Raw genomic sequence first — 12,056 nt, 5'->3', positions numbered from 1 at the left:
CTGCACGCCCGGCGATTCGAACGCGTTGATCATCGCGCCGCACCTTATTAATGCTGGATATTGACGTGTGCGCCAGTCATTATAGATCTTCGCCGGCACAATACAGGTGACATGGGTGTTACAAAAATTCTAAGGGTGTCCGTTGACATCGCGACTTTCCGTAAGCGAAACGCGCCACGGCTCAATCATTCGTTCAATACCATGAGCTGACAAGCTATCCAAAATAGTCTCTCTCCTCATATACGTCAGCATCGTCGGAATCTTCAGCCGCCCGAAAGGCTTCACGTGGTTCCGCAACACGGCATACGCAGCCGTGAGGATCCTGACCGCACGACAAGCGATTCTTGATCTGCGAAAGTAAGGAGACCGATGTCGAACGCACGCTGCTGCAAGCCACACCTCAGCCGCTAACAAAAGTACTTCCGAAACACATAGAAGGCAGACCTCCGTCGACTCGTACAAGACTTATACTTCGAAGCGCGGCTTGCCGCAGGAGATCACGCCGCTGGGGAATGACGCACATTTGCTGTGGATTGGACCGCCTGACGCCGAACATGTCCTATATCATTTTCACGGTCAGTTCCCCTCCACGACGGCGTTGATCGCGTACTGCCCGACTATAGCTTCCCGAATACTCGAGTTGATGATATTTAGGTGGTGGCTATCTCACCCATGCTGGATTGCCGCATTACCTCATGCTCCATGACTTGATCATTCATGCCAAGGAGCGAGGGAAATCCCTGAGGGTTGCGATGCTTCATTATGGTAACTCCTCCTCGAATCTTGTTGGCTGAGGCGTACGGCAATTCTGACTGTGGTGGTCAGGCCTTTGTCCTGAAACATCTTATCCCACGCAGTTGATCCAAGCTGTTGAAGGACTAAACTACCTTTTGGAAACATCCAAAATTCCAGCATCAAAGGTAAGCCATCCGTTTCCATATTTCATCAAACATAGTCACGATCAACTGATGGTCCCATGATAGATCCTCATTGCAGGAGACTCTGCAGGCGGAAATCTCGCGCTCTCCTTGATCGCCCACGTCATGCATCCCCACTCAACCATCGAGGCGATCAATCTACCTGCAGACGACAGCAAATTCATTGGTCTCTTCCTCGAGAGTCCCTATATCTCCTTCGATGATCGATCTCCCTCGTGGAAAGCCAACAAGAACAAGGATATCATCACCACCGCTCTCCTGCAGCGCTCAGCAACAGGCTACTTAGGCGGCGCCGCGAGAGACTTTTACAACGAGCCCTTTGCTGCACCCATAGAGTTCTGGGATCATATCCCTGCAAGAATCATCAAGATCTACTACGGGACTTACGAGGTCTTTGCGGACGATGTCCGGGTGTTTGGAGAGCGACTGAAGGTGAGCTTGAAGTATTACAAGAGCATCTGTTCGCTTACTGACAATCGCGTAGCCTGGCAATCCTCAGATTGAGATGTTGGCGGTTGAACACGATGTCCATTGTCAGAATTTGATCGATACGACCATCACTGAGAAGGTCGAGAAGTCGGGGCATTTCTTTCGGGATTGGATTATGAATGCCATCTGACAGATCAGTTTGTGATGTCGGTCGATCGGATGAGATCGGCCTCCAATGTCGCCCGATGCGTTGTTGATATCTAGAACTGCCTTTTCAAGAAACGGAGAACGAATATTCGCAGAATGTCACCAATTTTCGCCTCAGGCCAAAGCCGACGGCTCTCGGATAAAGATTCCGCTCGTCAGACCCTGGTTTGATAGCCCCGCGCGCCGCGTCTTCGGCGGGTCGAGAACGTGCGGCCAATGCGAAAAATGCGGGCGCGCTGTCACGATAGCATTGCGATAAGACGGGAGCTTTGTTATGTGAAATTTACTGGCCGAGGAAAAAGTGACGCATTCCGGGTACTGTGCATGGAGAGAGAAAGAAATTTATTTCCTTCCTGACACATCCCTGCATTCCTTGTGGTCCTCTTTATTATTGCACTCATATATCAAGAGCTCAGCCTCTCTTGATACAATCTCCACCTCTTCATCTCTTCACCCTACGAACTACCACACATCATGGCCAAGAAAGTCTGCCTCGCCTACTCAGGCGGTCTCGACACCAGCTGTATCCTCAAGTACCTTCTCGTGAGTCACAAGAGCATTCGAGACCCTTCCTCATAGTGTGGGACTGCACTGACACCTTCGTAGGAGGAGGGCTATGAGGTTATCGCCTTCATGGCAGATGTCGGACAGGAGGAGGACTTCGAGGCTGCCAAGGAAAAGGCATTGAAGATCGGAGCCACCAGAGTCTACATTGAGGACTTGCGCCGCGAGGTATGCTGAACGGAACGAGCACAACGTTGCCGATGATCCACTGCGACAATGCATTGACACTGGTGATAGTTCATCGAGGAGCTCTGCTACCCTGCCATTGCCTGCAATGCCATTTACGAGAACGTCTACCTTCTTGGCACCTCTCTCGCCCGCCCTGTCATCGCCCGCGCCCAGATTGCCGTTGCGCAAAAGGAGGGATGCTTCGCCGTTTCCCATGGTTGCACCGGCAAGGGCAACGACCAGGTCCGATTCGAACTTGCATTCTACGCGCTCCAGCCCACCATCACCGTCATCGCACCATGGCGCGACCCGGTCTTCTACAACAAATTCAAGGGCCGAGGTGATCTCCTCGACTACGCCGCCGAGAAGGGCATTCCCGTCACCAGCACAAAGAGCAAGCCATGGAGCATGGACGAGAACCTGGCACACTGCAGCTACGAAGCCGGCATCCTCGAGGACCCCAACACCACTCCTCCGGACGACATGTGGAAGTTGACCGTCGACCCGCTCAAGGGCCCGGACACCCCCGATGACTTCACCATCACCTTCGAGAAAGGTCTCCCCGTCAAGCTCGAGTACGACAACGGCAAGACCGTCACCGACGCCCTCGACCTCTTCCTCACCGCCAACACCATCGCCCGCAAGCACGGCGTCGGTCGCATCGACATCGTCGAGAACCGCTTCATCGGCCTCAAATCCCGCGGCTGCTACGAAACCCCGGGTCTCACCCTCCTCCGCTCCGCCCACATCGACCTCGAAGGCCTGGTCCTGGACCGTGAGATCCGCGGCCTCCGCGACCAATTCGTGACCTTCAACTACGCGAAGCTCCTCTACAACGGCTTGTACTTCTCGCCGGAGCGGGAGTTCCTCGAGGGCAGCATCGCGGCCTCGCAGGTCAACGTCAACGGTAGCGTGCGCTGCCGCGCCTTCAAGGGCATGTTCTCCGTCCTCGGCCGCTGGTCGGATACCGAGAAGCTCTACGACGAGAGCGAGAGCTCGATGGATGAGATTGGAGATTTCGCGCCTAGCGACAGCACGGGTTTCATCGCGGTCAATGCTATCCGTCTGAAGAAGTACGGTAAGGCCAAGGAGGCGGCGGGACAGAGCTTGGTTAAGAAGCTGTAGATGTGAGAGGGGAATTGTTCGGATTTTGATTTTTTTACCTTCTTTTTGTCTTGGTTTGATGAGGTATGTTTAGAAGATTAGGACAGGATGAAGAAAATCGAAATGAAATGCCACGAAATGGTATTGTGCTCTGCCTGCTGCAGCATATATGCAATCTATTTTTTTTCTCTTCATTCCTCGAAAGTTTGCCCCGTGTCTGAGCTCCTTTCGATGTAGACCTCCCAGGCTGTACCTCCATGTCCGGATACACGTTGTGTTCATAAACACGTGAGAAAATACCCAGCCAGACGAGCAAGAACCAAATTCGCGTCTGGCCCATGATACTCAACATTCGATATTGGGCGATGCCCAGGCCGAGTCGGTAAGGAATCGATCCTCAAACCCGCTCTATGTTCAAAGGATACCATCTCCGCAGTGAAACCTTCGAAACTAAGATCTTGCGTATGTTCCAAATATTCCCCGGAGGCATTCCGTAGACCGTGGACGAGGAATTTTGTCAGACCGGTGCATTGTCTGCTGATGGAGAAGAGAACGTCGCGCCATGATGGGCTGTGTTTAAGGGTGACATGTGTAAGTTCGAGATCGGTTAGGCTTTGACGTGATTGCGCCATGATGATTTGTAGTTGTGCTGCGGTCATCTTTGAGAAGTTGATTTTGAGTCGCTTTAGTGCCGCGATGGAAACGTCTGCAGATAGCAACATGTTCGATGGGAAGTCAACTTGATCGAGATTGAGATTCTCAAGGCGAGGAGCGTTGTAGAGAATATGTTGCAACCAAAGCGGGTCTGACTTTACTTCTGTAGAGCGTAATGATGAGAATCCCTTGCCTTGTTCAGCAGCATCGTGTGACAGCGTCAAGGTGATGTCGTAGCACTTTGGGCGGTGTAGACCCATGACCCTTCCGAGCTTCTTACGTTCAGGAAAATGGTCTATCGCACAATTGCAGCCGCGAATCTGCGACTCTTGTATGCAGATTGCTTCGATGCTGAGCTTTGCGCTCTGGACAATCTCATCAGCAAGCTGGAGAAATGATCCAGAGAGAAGGTCGTTGCCCACGAAAAGATCGTCGAAATTGTGCTTTTCTCGGACTGCCTTTGAGCATTTCGACAGATTCCTGTTGGCGATTCTGTAACAACGGAATTTGATTACTCTTGGACGCAAGTGATGTTCCAGTAGGATGTGTGTCAGGCGCTCAACTTTCAAGTGGTTTTGTATGACATATCCTTTGTCATCTCGGGGCCAGATCTCGGAGGAGTCCGTCACACGGTCGCAGTTGTATGGATCGACTTTTTCGCAATCGTCTTGAATCGAGAGCGTCTTCACGGCTTTTCCAAGCGTAGGATGACGGGAGATTTCCTCGAGATGCGTGAGACTCTTCCCCATTAAGCTGGTCTTGCGTGTCGCTAGGAATCGTCTCTCGAACTTCATGCACACCACAATATTAGCGTGATTCCATCGAGTATGTAGAGCATTATTCCAGAAGACTTGATCTTTGGTAACAGGCGACTCACAATGTGTATGATCAGGTCGTTGTATCTCTTGCACGTCAACCGCAAAGCACATAGGTCGGGATCATCTATAAGTTCGACAAGGCTCTCGATCAACTCAATAGGTAATATCGTGAGCCCAGACACTCCCTTCAGATCTTCAGAACAGCTGAATTGCAACATATTCGGTGCTCTCGATGATGAACAACCGTTACAGCATTTCGAGAGATGAGACCTCTTTATTCAACGCATATGCGGCATTTGGAGGAAGAGATGTCGACATCTGGCCGTACTTGTGAACCAGGAATAGGTTTGGGAAGGACATCCTGAACGAGCAGGATTTGGTCCTTTCGGAACCTCGCGTTGTTGTTGGAGTGGGAATTCGGCCCAGTTGTGTGAGTGGCTGCTGCCTGGATATTCATGTACGTGCCGTATGCCCACTGGAGACGTTCAATCATCTCTCTCATGAGTGAATGAAACATGCAGATTCGTCGGCCGTAAATGATTGGTGCGCTATTTGCCTGGAGATTTCATCTGCATCTTCGATTGAGTCATCAACAAGATGATGAAACACTTCTTGGGTTCATGCTCAGCTTGAGACGCAGAGCAGGGCTTTGGGCTCATCCTTTACACAGATGATGCCGAAGGTACTAGTGGTCAAATTGATCTTCATGGAGCTTGACTGTGAGGAATTCAATTCAAAACAGAGGGAATTGCGTTTCAGTTCTTCATCTGTGGAAAACGTAATAAATGATGAGCCATTAGAATGAGTTCCTCGACGCCGTGAAGCCGTTCAATGCCGCCACCGCTGGGAATATACAGTGGTATGCATGGAAATAAGTCTCTTTTTTCTACATCTAAATGAACATGCGCTTCTTGCGCCGATTTGATGATCAATATTGTTATTACAGGCCAATAGGGGAATAGCTGCAAATTGACGAGATATATGCAAGCTTGCTTCGCCCAAGTCCTCTCCTCCCCATCTGGATGCGCACTGCTGCCTCTCCGTCATTCTCATCGTCTCGTCACCCAGCGATACCAATCCTGTGTCGTATTTGTGGCCGCATTCGCAGCTGCTTGTGCTTGTCGATCTAACGGGCCACCGACGAATTGCGTCTCGGCAGCTGATGCATTCCGCTGGACGGCATCGGACACTGTGGACTGTGCTTGCTTCGCTGACGCTTTCGTCTGCTCGACTACCGAATGAGCAGCAGCCTGGGCTTTGGCGACGGTTCTCTCTGCCTGATCCGCCGTCGCATTTGCTAGCTTGCCGCCTTTCTGCTCTACTTGTGAGAGGCCTCCCGTGAGCCATGTTGTCGTACGTTTGAAGATGCCCGGACTGTTCTTCTTCGCTTCCTGCGCCTCGAATTTCGCCCGCTCTTGGTTGATCAACAATCGCTGGTCTTCAGACGCTTCGCCCAGGGACAATGCTCGTTTCGCAATCGCTAGTTCACGTGCGGCTTTGATCTCCTGCTCCTGTAACCATTCGTTCCTCTTCCGGCGATTGTGCATGAGCATGTCTGTGATTCCGGCGGTTGCGACCACACCAGTGATGACTGTGAGACCGATGAGGCCCAGGGCGGTGAACCGATGTGCGCGATCAGCCCAGACTCGCCCTATCCGTACAGTGCGGTCGAATGAGCTCTCCTGTCCTTGACGAGCTCGCGCGGCAGCCGCTCGTAGACGTGCAATTTTCTGCTGTCCCGTCTCGCCTGCGACCGGTCCTGCATTGCCAATGTTTAATCTCCGGCCTGGGGTCGGTGGAGCTGATGACGCGAATGATGGTGATCCTGCTGTGTTGGAAGTGAATGAAGGTGTCCCGGAGGTTGAATGTGCTGTCGGCTTGCTCTCTATGTGAGGCCCGGTCGCAGTGAAGCGCGTGGCATCTGATGGCGACCGTGACATCCTTACGATATGTGAGATCGGTCGACAGATATTGCGATGGTGTAGCAGTCCAATGTGAAATGATGGAGGTTTGCCTGTTGATGATCTCTTGAATCTCGGGTCCCCTTGAAAATGTTCAAGCTCCACACGTCAATGATGCATGCTCAGCGCGGCAGCTACCGATCGCGCGTGAACGGCCAAATCTTCCACACCTGCACCTTCGCCGATCTGGCACTAATCAGGGTCCTCGCATCTTTCTCACCAACGTTCACGATAGATGCTCTTGTTGGTGATTTAACAAGATATCTCAAATATCGGTCTCAGAATCGACAAGTCAGCGGCGATTGCAAAGTCTTGTCCAATGAGAGAGAGAGAGGACATGGAAGGTATTCTACGAATTGTCTGAGTTCATCTGCAAGATTCCGCATTGAATGATCGTTTTCCAATATGAGCGGCACGCCGGATCTCCAATCCATTCTTGCAACACTCGCAAGATACAGCAATAATTCCACCGCTCCTTCAACAACACCGCCAGCTTCGGCGAACATTTGGATCCCAAATGCCGCAACACACGATCCACCTCCAATTACAAGTCATGGCCCAAATGATCGGTCCCGGGATCCCAGATTGGCCAAGGCGGCCGAGACGCCTGCTGTTGCAGCTCCACCGCCAAAACCCATAGACCCTTCCACAATAACAACATGGTCCGAAGGCCTGCGTTGCGTGACAAAAATTGCTGCACACAACAGCCAATTCGTCCCGACCATCAAACGGGTGAGAGTCGATGATTCTCAAGTCCTCGACTGGGTCACTAACGATCGTTGTCAAACGAGCAGATGATGCAAGACCAGAAATCGCACGAGATGCGTTGGTACTCCGAACGTCAGACTCTCAAACAAAGCCAAATCAATCGAGCAACATCGAGCGCAAAAGCCACGTCTATCTTGCAGGCATTGAATCCCGGGTTCGTAGCGTCACAACAGCAGTCATCCGGCCAGAGCGAGGCGGACAAGGCTGCAGAACTTGCCGCTTTTGATCGAAAGATTTATGCTGCGCAAGTGGCGATGGACTCAGTCATGAGTGCGGAGCTGAAAGGGCTCGGTGTGCCATTCTTCGGTACGAATTCCGATTTGATCAGGTCGGAGGATAGAGATGTTGCTGAAGGTAACCAGCTTGATGAGCTTCCAAAGTGGAGTATGGTGATCACGGATTCGCAGCTGTTAGATTTGAGGCGAAGGATGATAGGCCATCTTGAGGATTTGTATCGTGATTGAGTGATGATGATTGCCGCTGCATGGTGCGACTTTACCGATCCGACACGTTGTGTGTGACTGTTCACTTCTACTCGTTCTCCTGCTAGCGATTTACGCAAGCATCTCGATCATTCATATATCACTGTCCATTGCCGGAATCCACTGGCGCATAAGTCTGTCTCGCTCTCGTCTTGTCTCGCAAAGTCCCGATGAACGGCTTCACGACTGCCCACGCCAACAGGCCCACCGTCGCGAGGATGAACATGTAGATGACCACCTGATCCTTTGTACTATCACGCTGGAAGCAGGTTGTGAATATCTCATGCTCAGGCGCTTCCTTCCCAGACGCATCCTTGCAAATCGGGAGGTTGTATGAGAGGCAGAATGACTTGGTACAATCGTTACACGTCCGCGCTTTCAGGTCCTTGTGTTCATCGCCGTCACCATCGAAGTCGCCGCCAGGTCGAGAGGTGCCATCTTTGGAATCTAGAGGGATGATAGTACTGTTGGTGAAGCAGGTGCATTTACAGAATGAGGTCGGGTCTGTGAGCTGTCAGCCAACCGATTCCATCCTGTATGATGGGATGAGACGAACTCGCAGCGAGACTTAGCGATAAGAACGCGAAGAACAGCAGGATATACTGCCAGCGAAGTCGCACTGCCATGACTATTTCGTGATTGGTATCGTTAGATGAATACGGGTTCACGCGTGATCATCGAGCCGAGTTCCTGCGTTGCTCGTCATGATCCATGTATGGCCGAATCATGCGACAGCACCCAGCCCTACTATCAGGGCTGCATCGCCGAATTCGAGCGCAGGCCGAAAAAAGATCGCGCGATCAACATTGACTTTATGCGCTCGCGACGGGAAATTTTTCTGCGTATTACTTCACTTCGTCGTGCGCGCATGTTTTTTACGCTGCAATTCCAATTCATTGTCTGAGACTCGATGGGATCGGTTGTTGCTGAGTCCTCAAGCGTAGAAGAGGCACAACGCATTCGACTGCACATCACACCTTTCAACGCAGAACTTCTCGATCGATTCGTCCCGCCGGCTATTCGATCGCAAGCATCTGATATTTCCTTCCATACCGTCCAGACTTTTCCCGAACGGGGATTCGGCTACGTGGAATTGCCGAAAGTCGAAGCGCAAAAGATCAGACAGAAATTGAACGGTATGACGCTCAAGGGTTCTAAAGTGAAAATTGAAGAGGCGCGGCCGGAGAAAAGTCGCAAGGACAAGAAGCGAAAGAGTTCAGGCGGAGCAGGTGATAACACCGAGGTGGTGGAGCAGAGTGAGAAGGCCACGAAACGGGTGAAAAGGGCCAAAGCCGAGCGAGGAGAAGGCATTATCCCTGGCCACGAGTTGGATCCTGGACGGATAGTCAAGAGAGGATGGCAAGATACAAACCCAAAGAAACGAAACTCCAAGAAGGATGAGAAGTCTGGAGATGTCAGCTTGGAAGGGAAGAGCAATCATTTCAAGACTTCCGTCGCACCCAATGCAATGCCTTTGAAGGCTTCGAAGAAAGAGACCAAGGGCGACGCAAAGAAGAAAGACAAGGAGAAGAAAACTGGCAAGCATGATGTCGTAGTGAAGGAATTCAAGAACACGACTAAAATACTGAACGCGAAGAGCGCGAAGGCCTCCAAGCCGGAGACTCATTATGAAGATGGCGTGGGTTGGGTGGACGGGGAGGGGAATGTGATTGAAGCCGAAGCACCATCCTCTCGGAGAAAACGTGCATTCTTGACAATCCAACCTGCCTCCAAGCCAGAACCAATACAACCAGAAGGTCACGAAGCGGTTGAATCATCAGAGAGTGTATCAGAAGCAGAAGAAGTTGCCGAAGAGGAAGCGCCGAACAAGAATGCACTTTCAGAGATTGGACCCGAACGGTCTAGCAGCGAAGCACCCAGTATCGCGGCCACAGCGACGTCCATCGAAAACCCCATCTCAGCCGAATCAGAAGCAGAATCACCCAGCACGCCACCAACAGAAGCCATACCTCCCCGGACAATCTCCCTCCCAGAGCGCGAAATCCACCCCCTCGAAGCTCTCTACAAACGCCCCGCTTCCTCCAAAAAATCAAACAAAACCGGCGAATCGCTCCCTCCAATAGACACCGGCTTCAGCTTCTTCGGCGGCGGAGACGCGGTCGACAGCGCAGCCAAGTCCGCCGAAGTCGACAGCGACGACGATGAAGACAGGACTCATGCCGCCTTTCCGACAGTGCAACATCCCCCTCATACCCCCCATACCAAACTGGACCTCGAATGGCGCGGTCTCCGCTCCGGCGCTCCAACACCCGACACCGCGGCGATCGGAAAGCGGTTCACATTCCCCATTTCCGGCAACAACGACAACGACGACGATGAGAACGGCGAGGACGATGACGAAGACGAGGCAGACGACGACGATGAAATCCTCGATGACGTCGACGCCGCTTCTCCCTCTACCCGAAAAGCCATCGGCGGCGAAGGCGGAGACGGGGAGGAGAGTGAATTCCGGAAATGGTTCTATGAGAACCGCGGCGAGTTGAACCGAGGGTGGAAGAAGCGCCGACGCGAGGAGAAGAAGTTGAAGAGGCAGAGGGAGAGTCGACGATTGGGGAGGAAAATCGCCTGAGCGAGGGAGCAGTTGAGGGGATCGTGGGCAGTTGGTCGAGACAGTGGAACAGCGGATGAAAGAAAAGGAATGTTGTGCAAGTCCAAACGAAGACAGTTCCATAATGCGGGAACAGATAATCGAACTGAAACCCGTCTCAGTATGCCCACCTGCCATTCTATCTCCCATATCCTTAAGGCTTTACCGCTTTATAACCAAACATCATTCATCCCTGACCTCCCGTTGCTCCACAACCGTCTCCTCTTTCCTCCATGAAAATATTCCTCTCCGTGTGCCCTGCCCCCTCGACTCCATTCCCTCGTTCTCAGACAGAGAGAGCGAGAGTGTCATACGGGAGCAGAACGCCATCCACGATGAGGAAAAAGTTTTTAGTTTCGAGGTCGAGTTTCGTCTGCGAGAAACGCAAATCACCCACGACGAAATCCACCCGACGTTGAGCCATGTCGTCCAGGCGCCGGTTCATGCGTAGGCATGCCATGTTGTCTTTTCTTGCTGGCGAAGAGCCTTTCGTATGGCATGGGCCTTTTTGAGCCTTGCTAGGTGGCGAGTGCGATGGGGCCGGGAGAAGCCATCTTAGTTTTGGAGGCGGGCGAGGGGATCGAAGCAGGAAAGAGTGGAGAAGCCACCACGCTCGACGGAAATTCCCTGGAAAGACAGCTCGAGGGTGCGGATGATGTGATCGGTGTGATCTGCGATAAATGATCCCCCTGCTGTATGATGGTATGTGGCAAACTTTGACTGAAAATTCTTCATGTCGGGAGGGCCGAAGGTTGGCGATTTTCGTGCTGAGGTGTGAAGTCCTGGTTGTCTTTTTTCCCGTCAGTTTCCAGAGATAGAAAGAGTGTCCTTCTTTCTCCCTGTTCGTGTTAGTTGGAAGCCCTGTGGGTAAGAGAGAGGGAAAGATAGAAGAAGGAAGGAGATGAGCGAGAACGATGACAGACAGGAGAAGAAACAGAAAAGAAGAGAGAGAAAGAAGCTGGTGGTATTGATGTGAGGCAGGCAGGTCTGTGAGAAGAACCTTCGAGCAGCGGCTCCTGCAGAAATCAATGCGACTGCCTCGGCTGCATGATCATGAGATACCGATTCGTCGAATCAAGCAAACCTCGGGGAAGAGAGAGTGTGTGTATGTTTTGTTGAGACCAGCCCGACTCCGCGCCCATTCCGATGTCTTCCTTCGCACCGTCTGCCGCCAGGAGCAATCAACCTCCAATCTTGATCTGCGACGCTCGCCGTCGGACAATTCTTCTCACCACAGCAGGATCTGCATCCGCCAACAAAGAGATCGACCGTCTCCGCGGTGTCTAGGCCCTTCCCATTTGGCCATCGTGCGGAAAATCATTAGTAATAATACATGGGTATCCTCTGTTCGTCAA

General features: G+C 52.0%; 7 protein-coding genes across 7 annotated transcripts; 4 read left to right on the top strand and 3 right to left on the bottom strand.

The window, feature by feature from the left end:
• The first annotated feature begins 3 nt into the window (after window positions 1-3).
• Window positions 4-1,852, top strand: K489DRAFT_126751 (alpha/beta-hydrolase). The gene is made up of 7 exons (XM_033599015.1): window positions 4-160; window positions 228-357; window positions 436-575; window positions 655-765; window positions 826-920; window positions 984-1,370; window positions 1,423-1,852. Exons 1-7 carry the CDS (start codon window positions 112-114, stop codon window positions 1,555-1,557), a joined length of 1,047 nt encoding a protein of 348 aa, XP_033463872.1. The 5' UTR covers window positions 4-111; the 3' UTR covers window positions 1,558-1,852.
• Window positions 1,853-2,048: 196 nt separating this feature from the next.
• Window positions 2,049-3,431, top strand: K489DRAFT_313155 (argininosuccinate synthase; the record flags this gene model as incomplete). The annotated part of the gene is made up of 3 exons (XM_033600916.1): window positions 2,049-2,117; window positions 2,181-2,306; window positions 2,376-3,431. 3 exons carry the CDS (start codon window positions 2,049-2,051, stop codon window positions 3,429-3,431), a joined length of 1,251 nt encoding a protein of 416 aa, XP_033463871.1.
• A 257-nt stretch (window positions 3,432-3,688) lies between these two features.
• On the bottom strand, window positions 3,689-4,993 carry K489DRAFT_368004 (uncharacterized protein; the record flags this gene model as incomplete). The annotated part of the gene is made up of 1 exon (XM_033602911.1): window positions 3,689-4,993. The coding sequence occupies one exon, from the start codon at window positions 4,991-4,993 to the stop codon at window positions 3,689-3,691; it is 1,305 nt and encodes a 434-aa protein (XP_033463870.1).
• A 648-nt stretch (window positions 4,994-5,641) lies between these two features.
• On the bottom strand, window positions 5,642-6,919 carry K489DRAFT_377276 (uncharacterized protein). The gene has a single exon (XM_033604115.1). The coding sequence runs from the start codon at window positions 6,820-6,822 to the stop codon at window positions 5,932-5,934; it is 891 nt and encodes a 296-aa protein (XP_033463869.1). The 5' UTR covers window positions 6,823-6,919; the 3' UTR covers window positions 5,642-5,931.
• Window positions 6,920-7,458: 539 nt separating this feature from the next.
• Window positions 7,459-8,075, top strand: K489DRAFT_289324 (uncharacterized protein; the record flags this gene model as incomplete). Its single annotated transcript, XM_033600147.1, has 2 exons — window positions 7,459-7,575; window positions 7,638-8,075. Coding segments are annotated over 2 exons (555 nt in total), but the record flags the coding sequence as incomplete, so codon positions are not given.
• Window positions 8,076-8,193: 118 nt separating this feature from the next.
• On the bottom strand, window positions 8,194-8,719 carry K489DRAFT_313199 (uncharacterized protein; the record flags this gene model as incomplete). Its single annotated transcript, XM_033600922.1, has 2 exons — window positions 8,194-8,597; window positions 8,650-8,719. The coding sequence occupies 2 exons, from the start codon at window positions 8,717-8,719 to the stop codon at window positions 8,194-8,196; spliced, it is 474 nt and encodes a 157-aa protein (XP_033463867.1).
• Window positions 8,720-9,018: 299 nt separating this feature from the next.
• K489DRAFT_294180 (uncharacterized protein) lies at window positions 9,019-10,677 on the top strand (the record flags this gene model as incomplete). Its single annotated transcript, XM_033600267.1, has 1 exon — window positions 9,019-10,677. A coding segment is annotated over one exon (1,659 nt), but the record flags the coding sequence as incomplete, so codon positions are not given.
• Between the last annotated feature and the right edge of the window lie 1,379 nt (window positions 10,678-12,056).

This window comes from Dissoconium aciculare (assembly GCF_010015565.1).
Source record: "Dissoconium aciculare CBS 342.82 unplaced genomic scaffold K489scaffold_2, whole genome shotgun sequence".
Lineage (NCBI taxonomy): Eukaryota > Fungi > Ascomycota > Dothideomycetes > Mycosphaerellales > Dissoconiaceae > Dissoconium > Dissoconium aciculare.
Note: the sequence above shows the minus strand (reverse complement) of the source record. Positions and strands in the feature narration are given on the sequence as shown.

Bases quoted from the DNA above. Each gene is read 5' to 3' on its own strand.
- K489DRAFT_126751 (XM_033599015.1), top strand. From the start codon at position 112: ATGGGTGTTACAAAAATTCTAAGGGTGTCCGTTGACATCGCGACTTTC. The intron at 576-654 runs GTCAGTTCCCCT...GATGATATTTAG, and splicing joins TGTCCTATATCATTTTCACG to GTGGTGGCTATCTCACCCAT. The intron at 766-825 runs GTAACTCCTCCT...TGTGGTGGTCAG, and splicing joins GGTTGCGATGCTTCATTATG to GCCTTTGTCCTGAAACATCT.
- K489DRAFT_377276 (XM_033604115.1), bottom strand. From the start codon at position 6,822: ATGTCACGGTCGCCATCAGATGCCACGCGCTTCACTGCGACCGGGCCT.